The 21,051-nt window shown below is 21.6% G+C and overlaps 5 protein-coding genes across 5 annotated transcripts; 1 reads left to right on the top strand and 4 right to left on the bottom strand.

Moving 5' to 3' along the window:
* Positions 1-934: 934 nt before the first annotated feature.
* On the bottom strand, positions 935-3,020 carry PBANKA_1465821 (BIR protein; the record flags this gene model as incomplete). Its single annotated transcript, XM_034568048.1, has 3 exons — positions 935-1,555; positions 1,643-2,697; positions 2,924-3,020. The coding sequence occupies 3 exons, from the start codon at positions 3,018-3,020 to the stop codon at positions 935-937; spliced, it is 1,773 nt and encodes a 590-aa protein (XP_034424485.1).
* Positions 3,021-5,968: 2,948 nt separating this feature from the next.
* On the bottom strand, positions 5,969-7,095 carry PBANKA_1465800 (BIR protein; the record flags this gene model as incomplete). The annotated part of the gene is made up of 3 exons (XM_034568047.1): positions 5,969-6,052; positions 6,138-6,947; positions 7,081-7,095. 3 exons carry the CDS (start codon positions 7,093-7,095, stop codon positions 5,969-5,971), a joined length of 909 nt encoding a protein of 302 aa, XP_034424484.1.
* A 3,609-nt stretch (positions 7,096-10,704) lies between these two features.
* PBANKA_1465700 (fam-a protein) lies at positions 10,705-11,956 on the top strand (the record flags this gene model as incomplete). The annotated part of the gene is made up of 5 exons (XM_034568046.1): positions 10,705-10,968; positions 11,115-11,184; positions 11,353-11,462; positions 11,556-11,796; positions 11,934-11,956. 5 exons carry the CDS (start codon positions 10,705-10,707, stop codon positions 11,954-11,956), a joined length of 708 nt encoding a protein of 235 aa, XP_034424483.1.
* A 974-nt stretch (positions 11,957-12,930) lies between these two features.
* Positions 12,931-15,005, bottom strand: PBANKA_1465600 (BIR protein; the record flags this gene model as incomplete). The annotated part of the gene is made up of 3 exons (XM_034568045.1): positions 12,931-13,038; positions 13,148-14,848; positions 14,988-15,005. 3 exons carry the CDS (start codon positions 15,003-15,005, stop codon positions 12,931-12,933), a joined length of 1,827 nt encoding a protein of 608 aa, XP_034424482.1.
* Positions 15,006-17,738: 2,733 nt separating this feature from the next.
* Positions 17,739-18,894, bottom strand: PBANKA_1465500 (BIR protein; the record flags this gene model as incomplete). The annotated part of the gene is made up of 3 exons (XM_034568044.1): positions 17,739-17,804; positions 17,894-18,742; positions 18,880-18,894. 3 exons carry the CDS (start codon positions 18,892-18,894, stop codon positions 17,739-17,741), a joined length of 930 nt encoding a protein of 309 aa, XP_034424481.1.
* Positions 18,895-21,051: the final 2,157 nt, after the last annotated feature.

The following is a 21,051-nucleotide window of genomic DNA, read 5'->3' as shown; positions in this document are numbered from 1 at the left end:
CATGAAAATCACACCAAATATTTATAGAATTCAAATGTAATTAAAAATGACAAAAAACTTAAACATATTAAAAAAATGGTATGTACAAAAACAAATCTTACTAAAAAAAAATATTGGATATGTTTAGCATGAATATAAGAAAACGCCCTTTTAAAAATTAAAAAAGGCAAACAAAAACATGTATAATTTTAATTAATTAAAAAAGTATATAACTTGAAACATTTGCAAGATTTAATGATTTTCTTATTACTATTATTATTCGATAAAAAACATATATTATATATAATAGCTTCCCTTTTTGCTCATTGGGATTTTTCAATAACTATTTTTAGGGCTATATTACTTCATATTTCCTTTATTTATTCCATTGTTTTATTTTATTTTTCATTTTCTCCATCTCCGAAATATGATGCAACTTCTTCATCTAATTCTCCATCTTCGTGTAGCCTACTTGAGTCCTCTTCATTTATTGGCCTTAATTCTTGTTTTTCAGCCGCCTTAGGTATTGGAGGGGGTACTATCTTGTTTATGTGTGTTCATTTCCTCTTCTTAAAAATACGGCCACTTCATCAACGATAATACCATTGGTTTCTCAGGTAAAGGATTTATCTAATTTAGTTTGACGTATTTTGGAAATTTCTATTAACATTGGATCGAATTCATCTATAAATTGGAGATCGGGAAAATCAGACTCCTAATCCGTATTTTCAAGTGATTTCTCTATCTAATGCCTTTTCTTTGTTTTTTTTAAGAATAAAAACTAAACAAATAACAAAATTAATTATTATAGACATATTTATATAATATGATCTATTTTTCTCGTTTCTTCTTATATTACACAACCCTGAGCCATAAACCCTGAATTTTAAACCCTTGAATTTAAAGTCAGATCCAAAGAATCTTGACACAAAACAAAAACTATTAATTATATTTATTATTCTAAACAATAGCCTTTTTTTTTATAAACATAAAAAATAAACAAAAATAAAATAACAAATGGTACAGAATCGGTCTTCATAAGTTTATGTATATTTAATAATGGATATTTTTCCCAATAAATGGAATTTATAAACTGTTTAGTCTTCTTTTTTTGAGTAGATGAATTTGTAAGTCTTTCATCTTGCTTTTTTTGAGTAGATGAATTTTTAAGCTTTTTATTCCGCTTTTTTTGAGTAGATAAATTTGTAAGCTTTTCATCCTGCTTTTTTTGAGTAGATGAATTTGTAAGTCTTTCATCCTGCTTTTTTTGAGTAGATGAATTTGTAAGTCTTTCATCCTGCTTTTTTTGAGTAGATGAATTTGTAAGTCTTTCATCCTGCTTTTTTTGAGTAGATGAATTTGTAAGTCTTTCATCCTGCTTTTTTTGAGTAGATGAATTTGTAAACTTTTTATTCTGTTTTTTTTGAGTAGATGAATTTATAATTATTTGCACTTGTTTTTTTCGATCAGTTGTGTTTATAACTCTTTTTGTCGCTTCATTTACACCAAACATATTTATAACCTTTTTCATGTTTTTTTTTTTCTTCAATTCCTTTCTCCATCCAAATGAAAAATACTAACATAAAATTATAAAAAATATATAATATTTTATAGTGAAGAAATATTTTAAAAATTGTATACTTCATAATTTTATTTTATTTACCTTGTATAAAATTAATAAAGTAATGGGTATTAAAAACATTATAATTGAAACTCCAATTGGTTTGTATCTTTTGAGTATATTAACATCTATTCCTTTTGTTCCATTCCCTGTTACTTCGGTTATTGGATTTTTTAGTTTAAACACTGATTTGGGCACTGGTGCTTGAGGTTCTTGACTTTTTTTATCACAATTTTTTTTTTCAGATGGGCCCTGAGACGATTCTGATGTTTTAGTTTGTTCCGTAGAACTTGATGGTGATGAAGTTTTAGATGGAGTTTCTTGAGGCGATGGTGAGTCATTAGATGTGGGCGATTTATCCCTTGTGCCTTCTAATCCATGTCTTTTATCGCCTGAATCACCAGATATTTCTACTTTTTTAGAGCTGGATCTTATACTCCCAATAATTTCATTAAAAAAATTAATAGATTTACTGAAACCATTTTTTATATTATTTAATGTTTTATTATATACACCAGGGATTCCTTTAGAGATATTTATAATTTTTTCCTTATATGTTTCAGCAAAATTGAAAGTTCTATTTAATACGCTCGTAAAAACGGACCGACCAATATCAAAAGTTATTCCTGGTGTATTTTGAGCGTCATTTTCTCCTGGAACACTATTTGTAGCACCTTGTCCACTTCTTGATTCTTCATAATTTCTTTGATTATCATCTGATCCTCCATCTATATACACTTTCCCATCAACCAGTCCATCTCCTGAATTATTATCAATCTCTGCTTTTTGTTTTTTTTGTTTACATAAATCCTTACAACTTTCTATTCCATCAAATTCAGGAAGTTGACATTCTGGATCTTTATTTTCTTCTTTAAATTTATCATATTCACTTTTTAAAGTAGACAGCACATCACAATATGAATCGTAATTTTTAACCGCAGAGACTTTCGTAACAAGATTTTTATATGTTTCAGCACATTTATTAGCATATTCTAAATATGCTTCTGGAATTGATCTATCTTGGTTATATTTAGTAATTAGAGTACATAATTCATTAAGTAATTTATATAGATTACGTATATGGTGATCACTAAAATCTATTGATTTTTTTTTTTATTTAGTTTATCACGAAATTGATTATACCAAGAGGGATTATTTCTTTCAAGAATATTATAAATACCATCTGTACTAACATACATATCAGAATTAATTATATTACTTTTAAAACTTAACCATAAAATAGCATATTCAATATATTTGTCTTTTTCATTTTCAGGATACTCCTCATTAAGAGTCTCGAACATCGTTAACAATCATATAAACTCAGCACTAATTTTATCACCATTTGTCGCACATTGTCCCTTTTGACCCTCTTTATTTGTAGGGCAAAAAGCAGTGTATAATACACCCGAACATTCATTTCCTGTAGATGATTTGTCGATGGTTAAACATTTGTCAATCTTTTCAATTGTGCCACACTACGAAAATATTATAAAAATTAATAAAAAATATATTAATGAAATCTTATTGAAATTTAAGTTAATTTATAAACAGTGCTAAAACAATAAAATAAAAGAAAATTCATTTTATTAAAAAATGTATATACCACATCAACCAGTATGCTGGATCCCATTTTTAATCGGGAGATAATTTGTCATCATATTATTTTTATGTAATATATGTATTGAGACAAAGTAGGTTATTAATTAATTAATTGAGATTTATATATAATTAATATATGTAGTTAAAGACATTATTATTAGTTTGAATGCTTGAATTAGCATGGAATAATAATAGTATTAAACAGGTATTCGATTTTTGTTTATAACAATTGCTAATTGTCTTAAGTGGCTATTTGTTTAACATTTTTATCATATCTATATATAATATATTTTATGCATAATACAATTTTTTAAAATAATATTTTAAATAACCCGATTACACAAATTCATGGAATGCCATAACAAAAATAGATGAAATTTGTTTTATATAATAATGCATTTATATTATAGGTTTACACATGAAAATAAAATTATATTCACTACTTTTTTAATAAATGAATTTCAAAACTTATGTTACTATAAATACATAAAGAATAAGAAATGTGTTATTACTATGGTTGTTAAAAATGAATTTGAATATCATTATTTGAATGTCATATATTGATATACGCTATTATTCAATAAGGAATATTACACCTTTTTATATTATTTCCAATAAATGAAAGAAAATTTGTTTAAATTATAAAATTTAATAAATGAATTAATATTATTTTTTCGAATTAAGTTATATATTGTGTGCATTTACAATTAATCAATATATTAATTAATAATTCATTTTAAAATGTGTAATAACTTTGTTTATATATTAACACTTCTTTATATATAAATGAAATTAATGAATAGTTTTGAGTGAATATCTCATTTTATTTTTAAAATTAAAAAACATAATGTGCAAATTAGGTTAATTGATCTATTACAGTTAAAATAGCTCATGAGCATAAATTAGTTTTGGGGTAGTAGCTAGTGTATTTCTTTTCATTCTTATTATTTAGTATATAAATGATTAAATGATATATTTTAACCATTAAATCATATAAATATGTTAACTTTAATTTTAAAATTTTATTCATACTTTGGTTAGAATAATGAATTAATCTGAGAACCAATATAACACAGGTTATCATTTTAAGCACACATCTATACTTATAACCTAAACATATATTATGTATTGTATATTTTATAATAAAACGTATTTATTTTTAGATATAAAAACAATATTTTTAAGGGGGTTTGTATAATTATTAATAAAATTTATATTCTCTTGTTTGATAGTGTTAATACTAATATCACATTAAAAGTGTAATTAGATAGATGCCATAATATTCATTTTTCATTTTATCCATTGTCAGTATTATTACAAGTTTAATAATATATATAACTATCGTATATCCATATAATCCAATTAAATAAGCCTAAATATTTATTACTATTTAGTAGCATATTAATATAATATTATTCCTACTCATAAGCATTGTATGTTACAAAAAACTTATTATTGCACTCAATAGAAATACTTTAAATATATGTAAAAACTTTCCTTATTTCATCGTTTTAGAATAAAATATTTTAAAACATATATATTCTCCTTAGTAAAACGAAATATTTATAATACCTATTTATTAATTTATATATGCATAATAACAAAAAATATTATTAGAACATGTAAGTTCAATAAATATACTTTTATATAATATCTATATTATGTTGACATAATCTAAAAATATTCCAGGCCTAGTTATTGATAAATCATTTTGTTCATTTATATCTATATCTTTTGTAATAATAACATAATTATATATATAACTTTTGGGAGTTACTAGGAAATTTATTAACGAAATATATTATAAAACGTATCTATATATATATGTTCATTTTAACTATTATAAAATGTATTATGTCTTGGATAAATTATATGTTTCGTAATTTATATATGTATATCAATTATGAAAGAATTATTTATTATATGAAGAATATAAAATTAAACCCAAATCGAAACAAAACATTAACTAATAAAATATAAGTTAATATTAAATGTTTAATTTTGAAAAAAAAAGTTGTTAAATAAATTTATAATTATAAATAATTGTTCTTTTTTATAAAAAAAAAATAAAAAAAAAATAAATAAATGGTACAGGATCGACTTGCATAACTTTCTATATCTTTAATAATCCCATTTTCTCATCAACTCAATTTACGACTTTACAATTTCTTCAATTTATAACCCTTTTCACGTTTTTCTATCTCTTTTCATTCTCCACCAGTTTCTCATATTATATATTGTAATTATTTAAATCAGCTTTCTCTTATAGAACCAAATCTATACTGGGGAGTCATCTTTCTACATCGATCCCAATATTCGACCAATTGCCCCATAAACCATTAACCATAAATTAACAATAAAATACAAAAAGTACATAGTTCAACACATTTAACATTAAATTATATTAACACGAAATGCAATTCTTATAATTTATAAAAATATATTTCTTTATTCGTTTATTTTCATCCTCATTTTTTCTTACATATTTACACTTAATATAAATATTAAAAACTACAACTTATCCTTTACATATTTTAATAATTTATTTCCTATATATATTTAAAACAATTCTTTAAACTAATAAATGTTATCAAATTATAAAAAATTAAATGCATTATAATACTTAACCCTAACCCGAATACGAGTTCCACAAACATAATCCTAACCCATGATATAAAAATTATATAAAATTATGACCAAATTTTTGTTATTTCCTAATATAAAAATATATTAAAGTATATTGATCGCTATTATTAGGGTCATATATTAATTATCCAGTTTTTCTTTATTTTTTACCTTTTCTCTTAAATGCTGTTTTCGAGATCGTTTTCGAGACTTAAATAATGAATACTAATATAAAAATTAAAAAAAATGTATAACTTACTTATATTCATAAATTATTTGTTGAATATATTTTAATCGGCTTATTATTTACCTTATATCCAATTCCTAAAAAAAATGCTATTGCACCAAATATCGATAAAACTGGAATTAATTTGTTTCCTATCGACGAACTTGATAATGTAACTTCAGATGCTTGTGCAGAAGCTTGTTCAGGCCTTTTTGCAGTATTTGTTGATGTGTTTATCTCTGAAATGGTTGGAAAACTATCACATTTATTTTTTAAATTATTATAATCATTTGATAATGTTGACAATATTTTTCTATATGGACTGCCTTCAGTATTATTAGAATTTTCATTCAGATTTTTATATTTTTCAACAAATTCTTTAGCTTTCCCCGAACATTTTGTGCAATTTTTATTGGTGTCATCAAATTCAGTATACATTTCACATAATGATTTAAATGCATCATAAAATTTAGACATATTTTCATTAGAAATATCCATCAAATCCTTTTTTTTATCTATAAGATCCTTGTAACTAGTATACCCCTCTACACCATCTATAGTATTAGTATACTTATCATTATTTATATTTGTAGTATAAAAATAAGTTAGATTGCTGGTTCCATCATTATTTTCCTTTAGGTTTAACATATAACTTAACCATATTATAATGTAATCAACAATATTGATGTTACTTTTTGCAACAGAATTAAAGACAGAAGAATCCTTAAAGAATTCATTAAACAAATATAAACATCCAGCACTAATTTTTTCGAGCTCATTAACACAATTTTGATTACTACAATACTGTTTGAAATGATCATCTTTAATAATTTGATATTTTTTATTACTTGAATCATATTCTAAATTCGTCATTAGATAAATGAAGTTACTACACTAAATAAACATTTAAAAAAAATTATTATATATATCCATTATTAAAAATTTTATTAAAATAAAGTTTAATGATATATATAATACAATATCAAAACATGTAAAGGAAATTATTATTATTAAAAAATGAATATACCACATCCTTATTCATTGTGAACAAATTTTATTTTTGATTTGTAAATTGGGTAGAATCATGCTGTTTTATCTACGTTACCCCCCAATATGTGACGCAAACACTTCGACTCTATATATAACGACTGTCTGTAGTTAAATATACAAGTTTTTCAATAATTAAATTAATATAGAATAATATAACAATATTATTAGCAAAGAAACGTTCTATTTCTGTTTATAATAATTAGCTAAATTACCTTAAATAGAGGGTTGCTTAATACATTTAATTAAATATATATATAATGAATTTTATACAAAAAATGCTATTCTTACTAACATCTGGAGTAATTTTATTATAAAAATGAATATACTTTTATAATGAATTTAAAGTAGTTTGAACGTAGAAAAGGAATATATTAAATTTTTATATGCTTGTTTCTTATAATATATACTACTGTTTTTTCTAAAATTATATTATTACTATAATCCTTAAAAGTATATAAATAGTTATTTTTTAAGATATATTAAATTTATATATACTTGTTTCTAATACTATATACCAATATTTTATTAAAACTATAGCATTTACAAAATAATCTCCATTGTTACCTTTTTTAATTGCATATACATAATTTTAATATTATTTTTATTTAATATGGATAAATTCATAATCCATCTTAATGAGTCAAATAATTTTATTTTTATTCCAATATACTTCAATTTAGAAACATACCTTATTGGGTAATTTACAATATATTTTACGCATCTTTTTCACAGTTTAAAACGACAATTAGCACTAAACATATATTTATTAAGCTATTTACAAGCTTAAATAAACCTTTGAATATGAATAGTTTTTAAAGTAATAATTAGTAAATATTAAATATATAACATTTAAATAAGTATTGATGCAAATTATAAAGTATAATAGAAAACGATGTTTAATTAGGTTGCTATATTGTCTTTAAGAGGAGAGAGATAAAATATATTTCTCTTTTAATATATAAATTTAAATAAATATTTGATAAATGTTATGCATTGATCATTTTATCTTATATATTTTATTGTTATAGTTATCAATGTATATACAATCAAATAATTTATTAAAAATTCTATATTTTATTAATTCTATGACAAAACAATCTTCCTTGTGATTAAAGACAATTCAATAAACAATGATAATATGAAATAATAAAATGGCATTTAACATTAATTGAGTCTTTGCATTTTCTCTATTTATCCAGTTTTTAGGATATAAAACCACATATCCCAAATTGGATCTTTAATAAAATATATAACATTTATACCTTTATAATGTATTATTATATGTTTTTTCGATAAAATTAGTATTTAATTATATGAAGCTTCCACAATAAAATAATATTTAATATTAGTTATTAGTAGAGTATTTTATTAGATTATCTGTATAGGCATATAATAATAATACATTCTATCTACCATATTATTTATAATTGTTAGAACATAATATGATGTGATACTTTATTAATATGCTTATATTTTAACTATTTTAAAATATAATTTATTTATACCTCAAAACTATCAAATTCAAAAATTAATAGTGATTAATCTATTATTATACCTTATGATAAATAAATTATGGCGCACAAATCAACTTTTATTAGTACTAATTAATTATAATATAAATGTAAAGGAAATACAAAAAGAGAATAGTAACTATAATTAAAACTTAAAAAATATTATATATAGTTCAATTTTTTATGTGTTACTAAACACGTTAGAACCATAATAATATCTATAAACGTTATATTGCCGATATATATCAACCTATACTTTATCACTATCTATTATATGTCCCTAATGTCCTTAATTAACAATAACAATATACTCATCAACCTCAAGATATAATGGCAGCAATATCCAAAATCAATCACCTTATAATTCATACCCATCCTCACATATAATGCTATTATTACAACATATACTCCCGTAATATAATTTAAATAAAAATAACTTTTACTAAATAAAATATTTCATCAAAGAAACAAATGTATTGTATATTATAATGTGGATAATTCAATATAACCCCTGATTAACAACTTTTATATAATAGACAATTGTCATATATAACCAATATTTATATATCTAATATATTATTTTAATCATTTTAAATATATATATTATACTTTATCAAAAAAATATTATCACCTATTTCATATTAATCACACTACCCCTTTTTCCCTTCTATATTCGCACATCATCTCCAGATTAAACATACACAATCATAAATATATTTAATTATAAAAAATTAAATTACAATATCCCCAAATCCTAACTCAAAGCACAGATTATAATTCAGTGGACGAAACAATAACCCATAAACATAATCTTCCCCCATAAAAAATTAACACCCACCCATTAAGAATATTATAATTAAAAAACAAATTAATTACATTATATATTTCTTAACTTTACAACTTTATGTTTCATTATTTTATTTCATGTTTTATTTCATATTTTACTTCATATTTTATTTGTATTTTTTTTAACTTTATACTTTGCTTTATTATTAAAAGGAAAATTATAATTTGTATTCATTTATAAAAAAGCATGGGTGTCAACATTACTACCAATAAATCATTTTTATAAAATTAACAATTTTGCTAGAAAAATATTATTTAGTAAAATTTGTATTAAAATAAAAAAATCACAAATGTTTAATTATCATAATATAAATTTTATCATACTATTATTATGAAGTAAAAAATATTGTTATTATAGTAGTATTAGTAATAGATAATTAGATCATTTCTCATATTAAATTAACTATTTAATATAATATTACTATGGTCTTTTATTTATTAATGTAATTATATGTGTATTTCCATACGTAATGAACTGTTTTATAAATTTTAAATTGAGTTTGATCAATTATAAAAATATAAAATTTGTGTATTTATAATGCTATATATTAAAAATATCACTTATATAATTAAAATTATTTATTTTTAGATATTATAATATTAATGAAATTGTGAATAATAATATTTTTGATATTCATTATTTATGAAAGATTCATTATAACATTAAGGAAATTATGAATCATAATATTTTTGATATTTATTATTTATGAAAAATTCTGTTATTGATGTTTTTTCGTGGTTGAATTATTTAAATAAAAAATATATTAAACTTATCAATCTGATAAAAGTATCCAATTTTGTTGTTTAAATAATAATTTGTATTTTTAAAAATAAATATTTGTTTTTTATACTTTATTTGAGAAAATTATTTGCTTCAATTTTAATTACACATCTCCAGATTTTCGAATTATTAATTTTTAATTAAAAAAATACTAATATATATTTTAATATTTTGTTTGTAAACTTCAAAAATTAATAAATTTAATATTCAAATTGTTTTTTTTCATTTAATCATCCCCCTATATGTGAATAATAAAACCCTTGCAACTGAGCTTGTTCCAAAAAAAGATACAAGACACAAATCAAAAAAAAATACAAAACACAAATCAACAAAAAATACAAAACACAAATCAACAAAAAATACAAAACATAAATCAACAAAATGTTATCCTACGTAAGAAAATGCAACAATATATATAATATATAATATATATTACATATTTCATTATGAAAATATTAAATGTATGTCTTTGCAACAATGTTATAAATACAATAACTTTATTTTTGTACACATTAAAAATATGTTCATTTTTATCAATGATAGTTCAGAAGAAATATTTAAACAAAACAAACACCTATTACCTACCAATCCCGATGAATCTAGAAAAGCGTGCAAATTTATGAATGACGCTTTAAAACAGTTAGAACATCATGCTACAAGTAAAGGTCATACAAATTGTGGTGGAATTCCTTCTGAGAATATAGTTTTTTATAAAAAAAATATCAAGGTCATACAAAAATTCAAAAAGCTGAATATATAATTTATGATACGATTAAGGTATCAATTAACGAACAACATCAAAAGTTATAAACCAAATTGAAATTAAAAAATTATTATAATTTATAAACATATATTTCTCTTTGCTTCCATTAGTATAATGAACTACTAAACGAGTTATGGGATCCCGATAGTAACCAATATATAAATAAAGCCTATGTTAAAAGTATACAAAACATAAATAATTAGTCGAATTAACATATTATTGTTAATATTTATTCGAAATTTCATGATTTATTATTGCAATTGTTATATTATACTATTTATTCTTTCTCATATCTTCAAACTAATCAGATTTTAATTATATCTATGCAATTTTATAATATGTTTTTAGAAAAAATTGTCCGTGTGTACAGTCCAAATTTAGTAATGATACAACAACGTTGCAAAAAACTGCCGTGGTCTCGTCAGAAATATTTTTATGCAATAGCTGCAAAATTTAAAGTAAGGAAAACTTTCTACTTCTATTTCGTTATAAATCGTAATTCTCATATTATTCACAATAATTTATGCAATATATGTTTATTAATTTTGTAGATATCAGAAAATAAAACTATATTTGTCATGGCTTCAGCAAATATAATTGATCACAACCGTAAAAATAAAAAATATTTTGAAAACACAATAGTAGAAAGTGCAAATTTATTCCAAGCTGAAGTTGATTCTGAAGATGAGATTAGAAACGGAAAAATAAAAAAAACGTTTGTTAACTTAAGTGGATACATTGTTGAAAAAAGAAAGGACCATATTTATGTCATCTATATCGACTCTATGAGCGGTATACAGCTTTTAATAATATAATAATTTATTTCAACAATTGTTAAAAAAATATGGTTTTAAATAAGTGTACATATTTATAATTTGCAACAAATTTAAGCATTTTATATATTCACCCATTTATGTTTTTTTCTTAAGTTGGTGAACATGATTCCATTTAACAAAAGTGCATTGTCGAAAACCTTTAGATTATTTCTCACTTCATAATAAACATATATTTTTCACCACCGTAATATTAGAAGATTTATGCTAATAAAAATATTTATTTCCATGCATAAAGTCCGCTTTAAATTACCGTCATAAAACATATTTTTCCGTTTTGAAAATGTTTATATATTTTTTTTTGTGTTTTAATATTAGGATGTATCTATATGTATTAATTTTATGAATACTAAAATAGAACTGTTATAACTTATGAAGATCTTTTATTTAATATTTAGCACCCTTTTTTGTTTACAAACATACACATCTATATGCTAAAATTTGGGGGGATATCCCATATATTTAAACGATTCCTTATTCCAAATACTATCATCACTTATTATTTATTTGTAAGTGATATTTGATCTTAATACCATTTATAGTAATGAAATTAATAAGATGGTTAGAATGATTCAATATAAATGTTACGTTGATGTAATAATTTTTTATATTGTTATTTAAACCATAAATATCAACATATTTTATACACATATATGTGAACATTATAATAAACTAACTAAAATACTGTTTGTTTTTAAAAAAAATTCATATGCATTCATAGAAAAAATAAAAAATAAAATATAACATAAATGTAGAATAAAAATAGGCAATTTCGTTAAATAAAAATATTCATAAAATGAACATATTATTATATATATAATTCAATATAACTCAAACCCTGAACCCTAAGCCATGTATATTTTTTTATTTTTTATAATGTATTACTATATATATTTAAATTATTTTTTCTATTATAATCATATTTAGAAACTTTCATAGACAAATAAATATTATCAAATTATAAAAAATTAAATAAAAATATAACTAAGGACCATGTCATATAATCTTCCTCTATATGTTTCTATATACTTAATAATATCATTATCTTATCTTATCTTATCAACTCAATTTATAATTATCCCATTGGTTATTTTCAATGAATGTATTGCAACATTTCGGTATTATTTTCATCACACAATTTTATGATTTTTTTCATGTTTTTTTTTTTTTTCGCCTTTTTTCCCCGCCCAAATGCTAAATACTAACATAAAAATAGTAAAAATATATAGTTATTTGTTTTTTATGCATACACAAAATATGTAGTAATACATATTTTTTAATTTTCTATTTAATAATTTTCTTTCTATTACCTTATACATAACTGCTAAAATAACGAGTATTGCAATAACTATAACTGAATATACAACTAATTTCTGCCCTTTAAATAAATTTCCTAGAAATCCTATTTCATATGTGCCTTTTTCTACATCGACTCTAATGGATCCTGTTTTAACATCTATATTAGGCATTATATTGGTATAATCATCTGATGATTTAAGTTGTTTCTTAGAGGAAACATCTAAAATTTTTTCTTGTTCGCTACTTGTTGAGCCAATTTCTGGTGTAGAAAGTGACTCCTGTGAATGATTATTTCCTTGACCATTTGAAATTTGTGTTTGAGGATCTTGTGTTTTTGTATTTTGTAGTTCTGGTGTTTCGCTATCTGGTAAAGAAAGGATATCTTCTCCTCCATTCTCTTTACTTGGTAACTTATCCTTTAATGTTTCAATTTTTTGTGGTCCATTTGCTTCCACTTCTTTAAGATATTCCATTATATTAAAATTTTTATAATAATCTGCATAAGTACTATAATCCTTATTTAAAGTAGGCCATATATTATCATATAAATGTTTTTGAATATCATTAAGTGAACTAGTAACATATTTTTTGTATTCTTCAATATAGGTTTTAAATAATTTTTCATATTCTTCTAAAGTTGACAAATCAAAAACATAGTGATTTCCTTTTGGTTTTTGGGGCATATTTATTTTATCTTGACTAGTTTCTGGACCACTGTTTCGATTTATTTGACCATTTGGACTTTTTTGAGTATCTGTATCATTACTGGAAAGATTTAAGACTTGGGGCTCATCCTTTAATGAAGAATCGCCAAGTTTTGGCAATTGAATGTTTTTCTGCTGTTGAGATTCAGACTCTGAAACTTTTAATTTCTCATCTTTATTTTTATGGGTACTCTTTTGACTCCTTTGATCCCCCCCTTGATTTTCACTCTTTGGTATGATTGTTGTAGTTTTTGTTGCTTTATCTCGAGCACTCGGAATATTATCTTTATTTTTGGGTTTACATTCTGGAACATTGAAGTCAAATGCTTTAAAATTTTCCAGAGAATATGAATCTTTTCCATCATATGCTGTAAGTTTTCGAATCCGTTTATCTAAATTATTATTACCAGTATCGTTCCCAATAGCATAAATTCTAAATTCTTCATATATTTTTTTTAATTTGGCCAATAGATATAGATATGAATCACATTTAGGAAACGCATTGTAAAGGGATATATATTGATTAAAACACTTGACAGAATATCGAGAAAGGTTACTACTTTTGGCGCCGAATTTATTATAGTCTGCAATTGTATTACATATATAATTAAGTAACGTATACAATTCACGCATATACCTAAGATTAGCATCTTTCAACCCCCTTTGATTATATATAAGATTCGAATGTTTAAAATTACCCATATATTTCTTTAAATATTCATCATAAGCCGAACTTAAAGTAATTTTATTAGCTTTTTCTTTTTCATTCTCATTGATTATATTAAACAATTTATGAGCTAACCACATCATAACATATTCAGAATAATTGCTTTTATTATTGTATAACTTCGTAAATAAATACTTGCTCAAAGCACCAATACTTTCCCAGCTATTTGAGCATGTTTTATTTTTGGGGCAATATTGTTTGTATGCTGGGGATCCGTTAATTTTATCCACTTTAACATTGTTACCATTAAAAAGCTTATCAGCTTCAAGAAATAACCCACACTAAGAAAATTATATATAAATTAATAAAAATATGTATTAATGCAAAATTTATTGAATAAAATATAATGTGATTTGTAGACAAATCAAACACAATAAAATAAAGGATAAGCATGTTTTATTTTAAAATAAAATTATTTACCATTCTTTGCTCGCTCATTGTAATGGAATTTAGTTCATAATCTGTAGATTGGTATCATATTGTTTTTATATAAAATATATATACGTAAATGAGCCTTCTATATCACATTTATCGTATTAAACAAATTGAAATTTTTAATAATAATTTAAAATTAATATGGAATAATAATACAATAATATTAATAAAGGAATATTATATTTACTATTATTGGCATTTGCTAAATTGCCTTAAATTATGGTTGGTTTAATACATATTTAACCATATGTATATATAATACAATTTATGCATAAATTCAATATTACTAATAATATTATACATAATCAATTTTATTATAAAATATTAAGGAATTTTATAATGAATTCAAAAAATATATACTTATACACATGGTTTAATATAGAGCATAAACAACCTAAAACTTAAATACTGTATAAATCAAAAAATTAAGAAAGTATTATTAGAATCCTTAAAAATATATGAATAGCAATTTTTTAAAATATATTAAATTTTTATATACTTGTTTCTAATATTACATACCACTGTTTTATTAAATTATAGTATTTTCAAATTAAGTTGCATGCTCCGTTTTCTATCCAAATTACATAATTTTAATATTATTTTTATTTAATATAGATAAATTCATAATTTATTTTAATAATTCCGATAACTTGATTTTTATCCCTATATATTCCAATTTAGAAATATATCTTATTATGCAATTTTATAATATATTTTGCACATCTTTCCCTCGGTTCAAAACGACAATTAACATTGAACCCGTATTTATTAAGCTATTTATAAGTTTAAATAATCCTTTAAATGTAAATAATTTTTAAAATAATACTTAGTAAATATTAAATATATAATATATAAATAAGTATTGATGCAAATTTTAAAGTATAATAGAAAACTATACGTAATTAAATTGTTATATTTACATTTTAGATAGGAGAGATAAGGGAAGTATGCTTTTTAAGACAAGAATATAGCCATATCAAATTTACTTATTCTACATAGTTTAATTATATTTTATATTTTCTTCCATTAAAACTTTCAATTAATGTATACATTAAAAATAACTTAGAATTATTGCTCTTCTAAATATGTAGTTTGCTTTTTAATTTTAATAAATAATATTATACTACATATTTTATAATAATTAACTCAGATGCATAATGGAAAACTATATTTTTAAGTAAATTATAGAATTATTAATATTATTTTGATTGACAGCGTTAAATCTAATATTGCCACATTAAAAAAACACCAAGTCAAAATTATAACATTTCATTTGATGTTTTGTGCATATAATTTTAATCTTATTACAAGTTTAATAATATATATCAATGTATTCGAATCAAATGAATTTAATGATTTTTTCGTATTTAATACTTTATCTATTGTTATTACTATTATTATTTTGCTAATATATTACTGTATAGTGAAACGAAATAATTAACCCGCTTAAAATAAATATTTTTAATCCAAGTATAATATTTCCGTGTTTCATTGTTTAAAGTATAACATTTTAGAACATATATACTATCTCGTAAAACAATATATTTATAATACATATTTATTAATTTATATATGATAACCTAATAAAAATAATTAGTTCAAATTAAATTAGTTATTATTTTTCTTTTCGATAATATTAAAATTAATTATATGAAGTTTCCACAATAAAAAAATATTCCAATATTAGTTATTAGAGCATTTTACTAGTTTATATATATAGATATATAATAATAACTCTAGTTTTATCTATCATATTTTTTATAATTATTATAACAAAATATGATATGAAATTTTATTAATATATTTATATTTTATTTTTTAACAATTTTAAATGTAATACATTTATACTTAAAACTATAAAGCTTAAAAATTAATAGCGATTAATCTATTATTATACCTTATGATAAATAAATTAATATATATATAAGTAGTTCTATTAATATAAATTAGAACATTAGCATAAATGAAAGTATTGAAATGAAAAAAATGAGTATTATATATATTCATAATTTATAAATTTATTATAATATATCTATAGTGCATTTTTTATGTATTACTAAAATGTTAGATGCATAAAATGCCTTTTATAGATAACATTTTATTGTCGAATATCGATCGATATTTTATGAATCTATATTATTACAGTTCAGTTGGATAATACGATTTAAATCAAAATAAATATGATATAAATCATGTGTTTTATTAAATAAAATTTTCATCAAATAAAAAAACATATTATGATATGCATAATTCAATATAGCTCTGGGTTATCAAGGCTTATATAATAGGCAATTATCATATAGAATAATATGAATTCATATACAGTCAATATCTATATTAATATATGCAATATAGATATTTTATTTTAATCATATTAAATCGGAATGAACACTCAATTGTATATATTATGTTTTATGGAAAATATGTTATACAACCCCTTTCGTATTAATAGTTATATCCACTTTTGGGTTGCATATTTGGAATTCAGCTCGAGATTAAGCATACGGTTATAGTATATATATTTAATTAGTGTTCAAATTATAAATAATTAAATACAATATAGCATTTAACCCTAACCCGAATATGGGTTCTACAACATAAAAACTATATAAAAATTATGCAAAATTATAGTCAAAAATTATTTCCAAATAGATAGTTTCTTAAAGTATATAAATAATTATTACTATTCCTGAAATAGTCATTCTCTTTGAATCATATATTACTAATTCATTCTCTTTATATTTTTATTTTTTCTCTTAAATGTTGCTTTTGAGCTCGTTTCCGAAATCCAAATAACGAATACTAATATAAAACGTTAAGAAGCGTGTGATATTTTTGTTAATGTTTACATATATATAATGAAAATTTTTTTTTAATTCCTTATTATTTACCTTATAAGAAATTCCTAAAAAAAATGCTATTGCACCAAATATCGATAAAACTGTAAATAATTTGTTTCCTATCGACGAACTTGATGATGGATCTTCCGAAATTTGTCCAGAAATTTGTCCAGAATGTTGTTCTGAAGTTTGTGTAGAACTTTTTGTACCATTTTGTGGTGTTTTTATATTTGGAAGGGTTGGAAAATCGCTATCATTAACATCTTTACATTTATTTTTTAAATTATTATAATCAGTTGATAATATAGACAATATTTTTCTATATGGACTGCTATCATTATTATTAGAATCTTCATTGAGTTTTTTATATTTTTCAACAAATTGATTAGCATTTTTCGAACATGTTTTGCAATTTGACGTGCTTTCATGAAAATTTGTATACATTTCATATAATAATTTAAATGGAGCATAAAATTTAGATATATCTTTAATATCCATATTCAACAAATCCATTTTTTTATCTATGATTTCCTTATAACTATTATACCCCGTAACACCAGTTATAGACTGTTTATACTTCTCATTTATATTTATATATTGATTATAAAAATCATTTAGATTGGTGACAGTGTCATGTGATTTTAGGCTTAACATATAACTTAACCATATAATAATGTAATAAACAACATCGATGTTATTTTTTGCATGATTATTAAATGAATAAGTACTCCCAAACAATTCATTAAATAACAATAAACATCCAGCATTAATTTTATCGATATCCTTATCACATTTTTGATTACTACAATACTGTTTGAAATGTTGATCATCATTAATTTTATACTCTCCATTAACCAATTGATCGGGAAACGAGTTTCTTATAGCCAGGAATCTTCTACACTAAGAAAAAATTTAAAAACAATTAATAAAAATGTGCATTATTAAAATTTTTATTAAAATAAAGTTTAATGATATTTATATGTAATACAATATCAAAAAATGTAAAAGAAATTATTAGTATTAAAAAATTTATATACCATGCCGTCATTCATTATAATGGAATTTTATTTTAGATTTGTAAATTGAGTAGAATGGTGCTGTTTTATATACGTTGCCCACAATATGTGACGCAAACACTTCGACCTTATATATAACAACTGTCTGTAGTTAAATATATTATAACTTTTTAATAATAAATTAATATGGAATAATAAAATAATATTATTACTAAAGAAAAGTTACATTTATATTTATGATAATTAGCTAAATTAACTTAAATAGAGGATTGCTTAATACATTTTAATTAAATATATATATAATGAATTTTATACAAAAATGCTATTCTTACTAACATCTGGTATAACTTTATTACAAAAATTAATATACTTTTATAATAAATTTAAAGTAGTTTGAACGTAGAAAAGGAATATATTAAATTTTTATATGCTTGTTTCTTATAATATATAATACAGTTTTTTCTAAAATTATATTATTACTATAATCCTTAAAGTATATAAATATATTTTTTCTAATATATTTTAAATATTTATATACTTGTTTCTTATAATATATAATATAAATTTTTCTAAAATTATAACAGTTATTAAATAAGTTGCATTGTTCCCTTTTTTAATTGATATACATAATTTTAATATTATTTTTATTCCTATATAATTCAATTTAGAAAAATATCTTATTATATAATTTTATAGTATATTTTGCACATCTTTCCCACGGTTTAAAACGGCAATTAGCACTCAAACCACATTTATTATATTATTTATAAGCTTAAATAAGACTCTTAATGCATTTTTTTAATAATACTTAGTAAATATTAAATGTATAACATATAAATAAGTATTGATGCAAATTTTAAAGTATGATGAAAACTATATGTATTAGGTTGGTATATTGCACTTTGAGAGGAGAGATAAGGGAATTATGTTTTTTAAGACAAGAATGTAGCCATATCAATCTTACTTATTCTACATAGTTTAATTGTGTTTTATATTTTCTACCATTAAAACTTTCAATTCATGTATACATTAAAATTAATCATTAAAAATAACTTAGAACTATTATTTTTCTAAATATATAGTTTGCTTTTTAATTTTAATAAATAATATTGTACTACATGTTTTATAATAAACTATATTTTTAAGTAAACTATAGAATTACTAATATTATTTTGTTTGGTAATGTTAGTTTTAATATTAGCACATTAAAGGTATACTTCGTTGAAGGCTATAATATTTCATTTGATTTTTTGTGCATACAATTTTATTCTTATTACAAGTTTAATAATATATATAATTAATATATATCAACGTATTTGAATCGAATTAATTTAATGATTTGTTCGTATTTAATGCTTTTATCTATTGTTATTACTATTATTATTGTTACTGCTATATCACTGTATAGTATGACGGGATAATTAGTGCGCTTAATAAAAATACTTTAAATCAATGTATAATATTTCCTTGTTTCATAGTTTTTAAATTAAGTATTTTGGAACATATATTATTTTGTAATAACAATATATTTAAAATATATATTTGTGATTTTATATATATATAGTAACATAATAAAAATATTATTAGTTAAATTAAGCTAATTATTACATACCTGTTCTATATACTTTGCATTAATATATAATTGTATATATTTCCCAAATTTAACATATTTCAGTTTTAGTCATTGACACAATGTTATTTATATTAGAACAATAACGCTAATTTTATATACAAAATTGTTTATAAGTATTATAACATAAAATTTTATTAATATTTTAACTATTTTAAAATATAATTTATATATACCTCAAAACTATCAAATTTATAAATTAATAGTGATTAATCTATTTTTATACCTTATTATAAATAAATTAAAGCGTATAAAGCAACTTATATTAATACTAATTAATTTAATACAAATGTAAAGGAAATACAAAAATAGAATAGTAACTACAATTAAAAATTCAAAAATATTGTATATCTAGTTCAATTTTTATGTGTTGCTAAAAATATTAGAAGCATAAAACACATTTTATAGATATCGTTGTGTCGTCGAACTTCGATCGATATTTTATGATTATCTATTATAGATTGCAATATGTTTAATTAATCTTAAAAATATACCCATTAACCTGAAGGTATATTATGTTGTAGATGAATGTTCAAAATTTATCGAATTAAAATTTATACTCT

The sequence above is a fragment of the Plasmodium berghei genome (assembly GCF_900002375.2).
Source record: "Plasmodium berghei ANKA genome assembly, chromosome: 14".
Lineage (NCBI taxonomy): Eukaryota > Apicomplexa > Aconoidasida > Haemosporida > Plasmodiidae > Plasmodium > Plasmodium berghei.
The sequence above is the reverse complement of the archived record's forward strand: the minus strand, read 5'-3'. Positions and strand labels throughout refer to the sequence as shown.